Source organism: Erpetoichthys calabaricus, chromosome 3 (assembly GCF_900747795.2).
Source record: "Erpetoichthys calabaricus chromosome 3, fErpCal1.3, whole genome shotgun sequence".
Taxonomy (NCBI): domain Eukaryota; kingdom Metazoa; phylum Chordata; class Cladistia; order Polypteriformes; family Polypteridae; genus Erpetoichthys; species Erpetoichthys calabaricus.
Window position 1 is genome coordinate 290,902,380 of NC_041396.2, and position 12,023 is coordinate 290,914,402.

Here is a 12,023-nt window from a genome sequence, read left to right on the forward strand (position 1 = left end):
TTTGGAACTTTTATTTTCATTATAACAAGATAGTCAAAGAGTCGACGTAACTTCTGCAAACAAAGATTACGTTAAAAATCAGCCTACCGTTTTAAAATTTGCGCGCAAATGACTCCGCTTAGAAGTGGAGCGTGCTATAAAGCATTCCTGAGGGAAACATCCACCGATGCATTGTTCCGATGTCCGGCCGAGCGCACGTAGTAATCACTGTAGTTCCGCATGGTTTTTGGGCGCCACAGTTGGCCACTCGCGCTCACTTTTAAAACCGTGGCTTTCGCTATCCGCGTGCCCTTTCAGTCAATAAGACGGGTCCCGCTTATATTTTGCGGAGCTGATTTGGAACGCATGCTTTCCCCTAAGGCTAAACGGGCTTGTTGCGATAAGGTCATGGAGCCGGTGAAGAAGATTGGGACGCACAACGGCACGTTTCATTGCGACGAAGTGTTTGCGTGTTTTCTCTTGAAGCAGCTGCCGGAGTACCAGGTGAGAAGCCGTGCGCTGGTGATTGTTTGAGTGTGGCAGAAAGCGGTGACTCCGACTACAGTACAAAAATTAAAATATAACAGTTACATGACTCGGGGTGTAAAAGCAGTGCTGTTGAAAGGTAAATCTGATGGGAGTTCGAAGAAATCACGCGTGTTTAACCGCAAGGTAACCACAGCCAGGAAAGGAAAACCGGCTGAGCACTGTGTGATGTGCTGCCGGGGGTTTACGGGCTGTCGCGTATCCGTAACAAAGAGCTAGAGAAATTGTAGGTAGGATCTCATTCTCGGCTACCCAGGGAAAATGCCATGCATTGCAACTGTCCGCCACACTGGATAAGTAACAATTGTGACAGATTATAACGTCATGTTATTTTCAATGGAAATTTGCTAACGCATGCGCCAAAAGTTCAACGGTGTCGCAAACTCAATCGATGACGTAATCATATCATTTGCATACCATACTAAATTGGACTAATTAAAAAAGGTTTTACTGACATGTCAATAAATCATAGTGCATACAAGTATATTTATATGAAATTAATTAAAAATAGATTAGACTGCATTGTGCTATACAAAGCAGTGAAAGGAAAATACAATCCTAACGTTATGCTAACGTATGTAACAAATGATGCATTCTAAATAAGACTAGAAAAAAAATGGCACACGTACCACAAGATGTGTACTGTTGTTTTGTACTCTGTATTGCTTGAGTTGCCTCGAAAGCTTGCATATTGTAATCTTTTTAGTTAGCCAATAAAAGATGTCATTTTGCTTGACTTCTTATTATAAATTACTATAAATGTAGCAGTCAAATAAGAATTACTAACTATGCCACAGCCTTTAGCCTTCTTATTGTCTAAAACAACTGAACCAGTTAATTGTTCTAAATCGGGAGTATCTTCCACACCTTCTAAAACATTGTTTTTTTGTTTTTTTTGGAATCTTCAAAAATATTTTTACATTTTTTGGTACATGTTTACAAAATGAAATAGTTAATGACCTGAGTTTAATCAATCAGACTAACAAGAACACACCTGGGAGCAAGAAACACTTCCAGTCATGTGGTCCTAAAAATGGGTGGTCTGCTACAAAAGGTGCCATCTTCTGTATCGTTTAACACATCTAGATAGCAATGCCAGGAAATAAAAGCTAAAAATCTTTTAATCTCAAACCCAGATGTGTTCAGTGTATTAGAAAAACTAAAGAATTGCCCTTTGGAGGGTACTGTAGCATAGCAACTGATCTTGTGCCCAGTCTTTAATATAGTTCTTTTGAAAGCATGTAGATGGTGCAGTAGCACATAACAGATACACTGCCTTGGTAAAATTCTAAGTTATTCATATAAACAGCCCTTTATAAAAGCTACATTTAATTCATTTTAAAGTTCATGTTTATTGTGTATGTGTACATGATATATGAAGTCTAAAGAAAGTCTTACTGGCATGACTTCAGAATACATGACAATAATAACAACAAAGACACACACACTGTACACGTACATATTGCATTCAACATATATATGCACGTAGTGCTTTTATGCTACCGAACGGCCAATCATAATAACAAGTATTATAATAATAATTTAGCATACTTCATTGTTATAAATGCTTTTATTAAGGAGATTAAGTAAATTATCAACAAGTAATGGTGTTTTATTTCAAATCCTGAGAATTTAAGTGTGCAAAAAGCCACAAATTCACAAGGGAGAACATGCAAACTCCCCATGGACCAAGACCAGACATTGAACTGAGGATCCTGAATCAGTGAGGCACCAGTGTACACTGTGCCCCCATATATATTTTTATTTTGTAATTTAAAGTTTTTGGGGTTTTTTTACCCAGAAGAATATTTTATTTTCAGTGATGTTAACTCACGCAAAACCCAACTAACTGATAAATTAAAACAGAAAAAGCATAGCCAAGTGTCTTGTTTCCTCTTCTACAGCTATCAAAGTGATATCTTGAAAGGCATTGGAACATGTACAGTATATTCCTTAATGATGCACTGAAGTAAAGGTGGATAGTGGGAAAGAGGTATTATCAAACCCAAAGGGCCTACTTAAAACTGATTGACCTCCCAACAGATTCCAGTGGAGAATCAAACTGAGGGGTAGCAACTTGTTAAAAGGCGAGTATTGTGTGGATACTGCAAGATGCAAGATACCTTTATTGTCACTGTATAGTAATGAAATATCATTTGGAGCAAGCCTGTAGATGCCTTAGATAAAAGTATATAAGAGTAGACAATAGTTAAGTAAACATTATACAAGAAGAAGCACAGTTATATTACCAGTTCCAAATATACACAAAGTAAAGGTAAAGAGTAGCACAGTTAAACATGTAAGCATTAATAAAGAAATGATAAATGAAGTCACTGTGGAGATTACAGTCAATGCAATGTCATGAATTTTACATGGGTCATGTATTAAGTGTATGACTATGTATAGTTGTTGCAGAAATTCTGATCAATCAGTGGTGGTTCTGTAGAGGAATTGGCAGTGATTTGTGTGTATTTAATGGGCTGATTGCTTTGGGGTAAAAGCTGACCTTCAGCCTGGTAATGCGGGCATGCAGGACCCTGGTTTGCCTTGGAGAAGAAAAAACAAAACAATAAGGGCAATGACAGAGAACAAATTGTATTTCTGTTTTTGTTTTAGAAATGTACGGTGTGTGGACAATCACATATTTTTCCATCTCCCCTATTAAAATTACAGTCAGTGGACACTTTTCTCACTGCCCTCCAAATAACAGAACAATTTATGTCCTGCTTCTGCTTCTTTACAGGATGCAAAGATCATCCGTACCCGGGACCCTAAACTGCTGGCAGAGTGTGATGTTGTAGTGGATGTTGGTGGTGAGTTTGAATCTGAGAAGCACCGTTACGATCACCACCAAAGGTAAGACAGTGAGGATTTCTAAATAGCTGGTGAAGTTCCTAGTCAATGTTTAAAAAACTTTCTCAGATCCTCTTAATCCTTGAGCGCCTTGAGCATGGGAAAGGTGCTATATAAATGTATTATTATTAATCTGCTTTAGAGTCCTGCTGAGCCCAAGTATATTTGAATAATATTGAACAAAAGGAAAAAACAAACTCTGGACCCCACTCAGACACACCCCCACACTCGTGTCATTTTAGATCTCCAATCTAACAATACGTGTGTTTGACATGTGGGACGAAGACCAGGGTATCTTGAGATGAACCCATAAAGATATGGAGACAAAATGCAGACTCTACACAGACTGTGAAAATGCGTGAGATTTTAAATAAGAGTGCTGTGCCAGTCCCTGTCAGTCCCTCTCACGAACAAATTTTATGTATGCCTACAGTCTTTCATTAATTTCTCATTCTTCACTAGCAAATTTTCTATGCCGAATGTGTGTGCTGTTTAAAATAATTGTGAGCAGTTTGATTTCTTTAATACTCTGCAGTTTACTGGAATTCTTCACTATGTGCATCGTTTGCCACAGGTTTTTGTTTTAGCCTGTTTCTCAATTATTGCCAAATTCATAGGATTAAATATTTATTTCTTGATGAGGACTTTGTTTTTCTTTGAATGAACTTGTTTCAATTAAGTCAGATGTTTCTCATTTTTACACTGCAAAAGTTCCAGCAAACAGTGATTTTTTTTTTTTTTCCTTTTTATCCCTTCTTACTAACTTTTATAAGGGGTGCTAATAATAGTGGAGGGCACTGTATATATACAGTGAGCTTGCCTTTAATGTCTGTTGTTGACGTCAAAGGTACAATACAAGATAGTCAATGGCAGTAGTGATATGATAGTTTTGAAAATGAGATTAAAGAAAATTCCACTTGTGAACAGCAGGGAATTCTAAAATCAATAGTATGGAATATTTTGAAAAAGAAAGAAACAAACCACTGGAGATACAAGCTATTTGCAACAAGCAGGCCATCCCAGTTGGATCATAGTAGCCGATGACCGGAGTATTGTTAAAGCTGTGAAAAGAAACCTAAAAATATCATCCAAAAAAATAAAACGCATTCTACAGGGTGCTGGGGTGAAGTATTAGAATATTCACCTTTTGTAGAAGAATTAAACAGACTTCAACATCAAAAGCAGAGAGGCCTGACTGTAATTTACAAAGAAGTACAAATATGAGCTAGAAGAATCCTGGAGCAAAGTTTTATTGATAGATGAGGTACAGATTTACCTTTACCAGAGTGATGAGAAAAGTGTGGAGAAAAAGAGAGGGGCTGCAAATGATTTTCAGCACACCAGTTCATTTGTGAAGCATGGAGAAGGCAGCGTCATGGCTTGAGCAGGCATGGCAGATTCCATAACCAGCTAACTGGGCTTTAGTGATGTTGGTAACAACAGGATGAATTTTGAAGTGTATGGAAACATCTTCCCTCCTCAAATTGAATGCCTCCAAGCACATTGGAAAGAGGTTTGTAACCCAGCAAGACAAAGACCTGAAACATAAAGCCCACCTACCCATGAAGTTTATCAGAACGAAAACGTGGAAAGTTAGACTGGCCAAATCTCCAGATTTAACCCCAACTGAGAATGCATTTCATCTATTGAAGAGGAAACTGAAGTCAGGAAAGCCCTAAAATGAATACTAACTGTAAGAAGCTGCCATACAGGCTTGGCAGGGCATGCCAAATGAAGTTATCAAGAGTCTGATAATGCTAGTGGGACTTAGACCTGATGCAGTTATTACACGACAGAATTATATAAACAACTTTTATTTTGCTTCAGATTAATTTTTTTCCAATATTTCTGCTCGGCTGGAATTTAGGGACTAAATGTCATTTTTTCCAACATTGTTTAGGTTACATGTAACCTAAACAATCCCCAAAATAAACTATTTATTAAAGTAAAATAATACTAGTAGAAGAAAGTATAATAGAAAATGTAATTAGATAGCAAAGACTGGATGTACTGTACTGTATATAGACTCTTACTGAAAACAGCAGCATTGTCAAAGGTAGATGTTGTTACCTTGGGTGGCTTTTTGATTCAGCAGTTGGGCTGATACCATTTCACTTGGATATTGGAGAATGAAATTCATGTATCTTTTTGTGACATCACTTCTGGATATTTCACACTTGCTGTTATTAATGTCAAAAATACCAGTCTGGTTCCGGACACGTAATATTACAAACATATGATAATATATGATGTTATCGTGGTGATTGATAGCTCTGCCTTAAAGCTTTAATCCTTGTAATTACCTGTACAATATCTTGTTTCCCAGTCATTTACCATTTTAAACTAAAAGCATGATAAATTACAAAAAAGAGAGAGAATGTACAAATGTAGTCAAATAATCATGAAAGAAAGAATACAAATTATTTGTCACAGAAAAAAAAGAATGTTGATGTCAATTAGGTAAATTGCCCTTATAGTTCATTGCAGTTCATTTCAGCACAATTAAAAACTCATCAAAAAATGTATTCTACAGGATAACATATTTTTATAGTGCCCAGCCGGAACTGGAAAAATAATTTGAGATGTTTGACCATTGCTGAATCAAGGATTTGACATCCACAAAGATGCATAGAAAGTCCAAGATAAAGATATTTTGTACAGAGTAGGATCTGTCTATGCCCAAATTCCTGGACCAGTTGGATGTGTTATGTTAATAAGGAACTGTTCAACTCTAATAGCCTGGCATATGTATAACGTACTCAAGCTCTTTGGTCCATAATAACAAAATGGTTCTTAGCCAGTTATTTTATGTTTCACTCTTGGAGTAATGAGCAAATCAGCTTTATAGGATGTAAGATTACAATTAGAATTACAATACTCCAATACATAAGAAGGTGTTAATTTTTCAGAGTCTTGTATTCAATTAAAGGTACAGTATTTCAAGATCAGTCCCAAAGGGCATAGCCAGACAGTGTAATGATACTAAGACTGGTGCAGTTTCTTCCTGTTGCATTTTGGATAAATTGAAGGTGAGTTATGTTGTTGTGTTTTAGTTTTTTCTGCTAGGCATGCATTATAATAATCTAGACAGTTTAAGATAATAGCATGTAGTATTAACTTTCCAGAATGTTGAAGCAATATGAGATCTAACTTGTGCAGTGATTCTTAAGTGAAAGAATGCTGTCTTAGTATGTTTTTAATGTGCAATTTGAAGTTTAGCTCTGATACTAAAATGACACAAAAAAGCACAGTGAAAAAACCTTGGGAAATCTCACTGGCCAATGTCCAGGAATTTTCAGAGGCTACATGCTTATGAACAAACCCATAAAACTTCCGGGTTATGAACCATTAGAATGGCAACACATCAGACAACATAATCTTAATGTAGGCAAAGCAATCAAGACAGACTTTGACAATCAATGAAAATCTACTGCTGATTTGATTATCCTATGGAAATTATTTTATGTGATTTTAGCTTTCAAAGAAAACAGCCAAGGAAGTTCTTCTTTATGCAAGCCAGGGATGTAACTGGCTCATCAATTCATTGATTTCCAATTCCCTGTTTTGTGTAAGGCGTTTTTAGTCTGAGGTCCGAGGCCCACAAAAGCCTGCTTTCATTTCCAGTACCAGTCCAATTAATATTAGCCTTGTTGAAACAGAAGTAATACAAAACAAATCATCTTCTCAATTGTACTTATTTTCCATGTTTTCAATGTCTATAGGTCCTTTAATGAAACTTTTCAAAGCCTGTGCCCGGAGAAGCGGTGGGTCACCAAGCTGAGCAGTGCTGGACTGGTATACCTTCATTTTGGACACCGTATTCTGACACAGCTCCTGAAAGGAACTGCTGCAGATGACCCGGCAGTGCAGGTGCTTTATGACAAGGTGAGCAGTGTTTATGTGAAATGTTAAAAAGAAGCATTAGCAATTGAATGTAATGTTTGCATGTATACTTAGTGGTGTATTTAGTGGCCGGCCTGTACACTGGTACTGTGAGTGCTGTGCAGAGTGGATGCAGAACCTCAGCATTTTTCTTAGTTGATTCTGGGGTTTGTCAAGGGTGTGTTCATGCTTGCTTGGACTGGGTATTGGGCAGGGTCATGGAGACCAATGGCTGTGGGGAACCTGTTGGTGAAAAGAGATTCACTGATCTTGACTTTGCTGACAATGCTGTGATCTTTGCGGAGTCAATGGAGGCCCTGATCAGGACTCTCGAGAGACTGAGTGAGGAGTCTGAGGGTCTGGATAAAAACCAAGATTCAGGCCTTTAATGACATCTTGAGCACAGCCGTCAGCAGTGTGTCTGTCTGCGGTGAGAGTGTTGATATCGAGAGGTTTACTTACCTCGACAGTGACATTCATGTCTCTGGTGACTCTTCCTGTGAAGGCAGTAGACTGATTGGGAGAGCATGGGGGGTCATGAGGTTGCTGGGAAGGGGCTTGTTGCACTCCCGATATCTCTGGAAAAGGACAAAGGTCCAAGTCTTTAGGGTCCTGGTGCTTCGTGTTTTGCTGTATGGTTGCGAGACATGGATGCTAGTGACCTGAAACGAAGACTGGACTCCTTCAGTACTGGGTCTCTTCGGAGAATCCCTGGGTACTGCTTGCTTGACTGTCTTTCGAACGAGCGGTTGCCCATGAGTGAGGCACATTACCTGCATTGTGAGGGTGCATCAGTTATGGCACTACAGACATATGCTGTAATTTCCTGAGCATGATCTGGCTTGCAGAATCCTCATTATTGAGGACCCAAGTGGCTGGACAGGCCAAGGCCCATGTAACACCTGGCTGTGGCAGATAGACAGCCATTTCCAAAGGGTGGGACTGCACTGCGTGTCTCCCTGGGGCATTGCCAGCCAGAATCCCCAGCTGTTTTGTTGTGTGGTAGGTGCAGCAACGCGTTGTACTAGTGCATTTCTTTGCAGTATGGATTCAACATGTTCATGTCTTTAGTATCCATACAAAAGACTATAGGTTTAGTTTTATACAACCCAAATACATAAAATAAAGAATTAAATATACAATAAAGTTTCAATTGACACTTCCAATATGTGCACATTTTCTGCTGTGTCAAACGTTTCTACCTTTAGTATTAATGGTGTATTCCACAATCCTATCACAATAGGGTATAGATTCTCTTTCCTATATATTTTATTTGCAATCTCTTCCAATTCTACCATTGTACCATTTTGTCGGTTTTACTAAATGGGCTTTTCACAAGTAAAGTATATTCTGAGTGAGCAGCTTCTTAAAAATGTAACTGCTCTTTGATTATATCCATTTAAAATAACTTTCATGTAAATAAGTTGTCTTTTATTTTCTTTAACAAATTGAGACATGAAGGTAAAAATAGAGTACTTTTTTATTTGGCTTTTGTTTGTATTAGCTTATAGTTGTTAGAACTTACGTTTTTTGGACACCCACTTTCTGTATTTGTATGCCATGTCTGTGTATAGTTTTGAACATTTTTTCTAGGATCAGCCTAGGTTTTTAGGTTTTCCTATGGGAACTCTAATTTTTCTCACAAATTCCCAAAGACATGCAAGATTGTTTGATTAGATAGATAGATACTTTATTAATCCCTAGGGGAAATTCACACACTCCAGCATTGTCATCACTGTATTGGGCCTGATCCAGGGCTGATTACTTCATTGCCCACAGTTCTGCCAAGATAGACACCACGCTCACCCTGTGACCCTGACCTGGAATAAGAAGGCTTAGGAATTTTAGGTTACTGTATATGTTAAGCACTTGACTTTGTGTTATGACTAGTTTAATTAAATTGGATCAATACCACTATTGGCCAGCAGAGGTCAGACTTGTCTAACTCTAGTTTTTTTTTTAATTATTATTATTATTTTTTTGTAGGGTTACAACTTTTTTTATTTCTTTATGGCATTTTGATTTAGAGAAGTTGTATTATTCTTTGTTAACAGCAGAGAGGATTATATCGGACTGTTTGTCCTGCAAGCTACTAAGGAGCTAACAACTTTGAATAGTAGCCATTTAGCCTGAAAAGTGTTATTCGTTATAGTTACCCAGAGTAAATTTTAAATGATGCATGCATCATTTAATGCTTTCCATCATGCTACTCAGATTATACTGTGTATACAAAAAAAAAAAAAAATCAGTACTGAATGGAATGTGGAGCATCAGTGTCTAAGCAATATTAGATAGTTAACTGTCAAAATGTGGAAAGCCAGTCGGTTGTTTTCTAACCCGCTTATTCCTGAACAGAGTTGCCGGGGGTGTTGCAGCCTCAGCTAGCATAAGGGTGCAAGGCAGGAACAAACCCTGGACAGGGCACCTCTCTGTTGCGGGGCAATTGTGCGTGCACGCACACACACACTAAGGCCAATTTACGATCACCAGTTCACCTAACCTGCATGTCTTTGAACTGTGGGAGGAAACTGGAGGAAACCTATGCAGACACAAGGAGAACGTGTAGACTCCACACAAATGTGGAAAGTGTGGCTTTAAATTGAAGTTGCCATTTTGAAAATTTCAACGATTAGGACATTAAGCTTGCTCTTGCATGCTTAGTGATTTTATTAGGAGGTAATTATAGTGCATAAAAGATGGAAGTGGTTAATTAACAGGCCACACCTCTTTCGCATTAGAGATTGATTTTGTTCAAGGTTTTTGTTGTTGTTTTTAATATAAAGTATCCTTGATGTGCTTATGGCACTAAATTCCAGACACACAGAACTTAATGCTCAAGATTATTATTATTCTTTCACTCATTTGGAAGGCTCTATTGAATTTTGTTGTGGCTGTGATATTAAAGAAACCCCAGTTTAAAATCACTTAAGATTCTCTGTTGTAATACAGTGAAATGCAATACTATAACATATGAAAAAGTATTTTTTAAAGCCGTAGTAGTTGTACTTAACAAAAGCACTGTTTCTTTCAAGAGGACAATACATTGAGTCGAGGTGCTATCCCTCTTTGATTTCATTCAATTTATGTTTTATTCATAATTAAAGTTTAATTTGCAATTGGATATAGTAAAAAAAAAAAAAAAAGAATGAAACATAAAATGGAACTAAACATAACTATCCTGCACTTATGGCATTTAGTAGTTGAGTTAAAAAAAGAAGGAAAACTTGATAAAAATTTCTTTATTAGGGATATGTACTGAATACCACACAGTAACAAAATTGTAGTAGTAAGTGATCATCCTCGGTTCATACTTAATCAGTTTGGATGAGCTGCTGACTAAAGGCCATGTCGCAATTGACAAGTTTTTCAGTGATTTTCAGTCGTAACCTTCATTTACATAATCTCAGCCATTCAGAGGTGATCATCTGATGTACCAGTGACATAGTTCAGATAGTCCATGACTTGCTCCAACAAAATCCAAACAAATTAAATTTTGTTTTTAGTTGCAGAATCCCGCTCTGTGTACATGAAAGCTGACAATCAATAAATGCTTATCTGAAAGTGCAGCACATATAATGAATGCAGTGATAGGGAATCAGGATCGTTGGTGATTTGAACTTCGCAAAACAGATGAGGTACTTGTCTTCCTGATGTTTTGTGTTTTACATACCACAGCAGAATGGAAAAAGAAAAAAGGGGTTGAGATTGTGGCTGAACTTGTACCCATTAACCCTTTGTACAGCACCGACTCCATCAGACAGCACAAAGTTGACTGTGTTGGAAAGTCATCATGTAGTCGCTAAATTTGATGTGCCCAGCAATTTTCAGTCATGTAAACTGGCATGGTCTGGCTTACAAGATCTGGAACTGCAGTTAGAAAGTCTGATATACCCTTCAAGTAGAAGTCATATATGGTGACATCAGCTTAAATAGAACTAATTAACATCTAGTTGTATTGTTGATACTTTGGTTCATAGTTTGCACTGCTGAAATATCTGTTAATTGTTTAGGGTATGCCAAAAACTGTAAATGTGCTGTTCTCTTAGCATCAGAAATAGAAATGCTAGTCAACTTTCTTAATATTCATTTACTTCATCCCTCTGATTCAATGTGCAAATATCCAAAATATCAAAGAATATCCAGAATTCAGTTAAAAAGTACTCTAGGTAATTTAGAATTTTATCAGAACAATTTATTTATTTATGTACTACAGGCTGAACATCCCTTATCTGAAATGCTTGGGGCCAGTAGTATTTTGGATATTTTCACATATTGGAATTTTTGGATGTACCTACTGAGATATCTTAAGAATGGGACCCAAGTCTAAACACAATTTTTTTTTGTGTTTCCTGCCCCTTGTATCAGCTATTAAACAAAGCCAACAACAAACAATGGCAGGCTTTCAGTCTCTACCTATGATACTGATTTTTAATTTAAAGGTTACTCTACAGAGAATAAGCAAAAAAAAAAAAAGCACTGAGAGTAATCCACGTAGGTCTGGTGGTGGCAATGGTTTATAACAAACTGGTGGCAACCAAATGTAAGAGTCTACCATATTCAAAAATTGAAAGGAAGATTGAAGAAATCACATCCACTGATCAGTAAGAGGACACTGGTCAGAGCTCCATATGAACAAATGAGGATAGGTGTGAATTTTCCACTTATGGCATCATGTTGGTGCTCAAAAAGTTTTGGATTTTGGAATTTCAGATTAAGAATACTCAATCTGTACTAATTTTTTGCTTTTTTTTTTTATTATTATT

The 12,023-nt window shown here is 37.3% G+C and overlaps 1 protein-coding gene across 1 annotated transcript in view; it reads left to right on the forward strand.

Moving 5' to 3' along the window:
* Positions 1 to 175: 175 nt before the first annotated feature.
* The window catches only part of myg1 (myg1 exonuclease), a 92,025-nt gene continuing 80,177 nt past the window's right edge, over positions 176 to 12,023 (forward strand). The window contains exons 1-3 of the mRNA XM_028798514.2: positions 176 to 483; positions 3,269 to 3,381; positions 7,101 to 7,263. Coding sequence (XP_028654347.2) covers positions 220 to 483; positions 3,269 to 3,381; positions 7,101 to 7,263 — 540 coding nt within the window. The 5' untranslated portion in view covers positions 176 to 219. The remainder of the gene's footprint in view (positions 484 to 3,268; positions 3,382 to 7,100; positions 7,264 to 12,023) is intronic.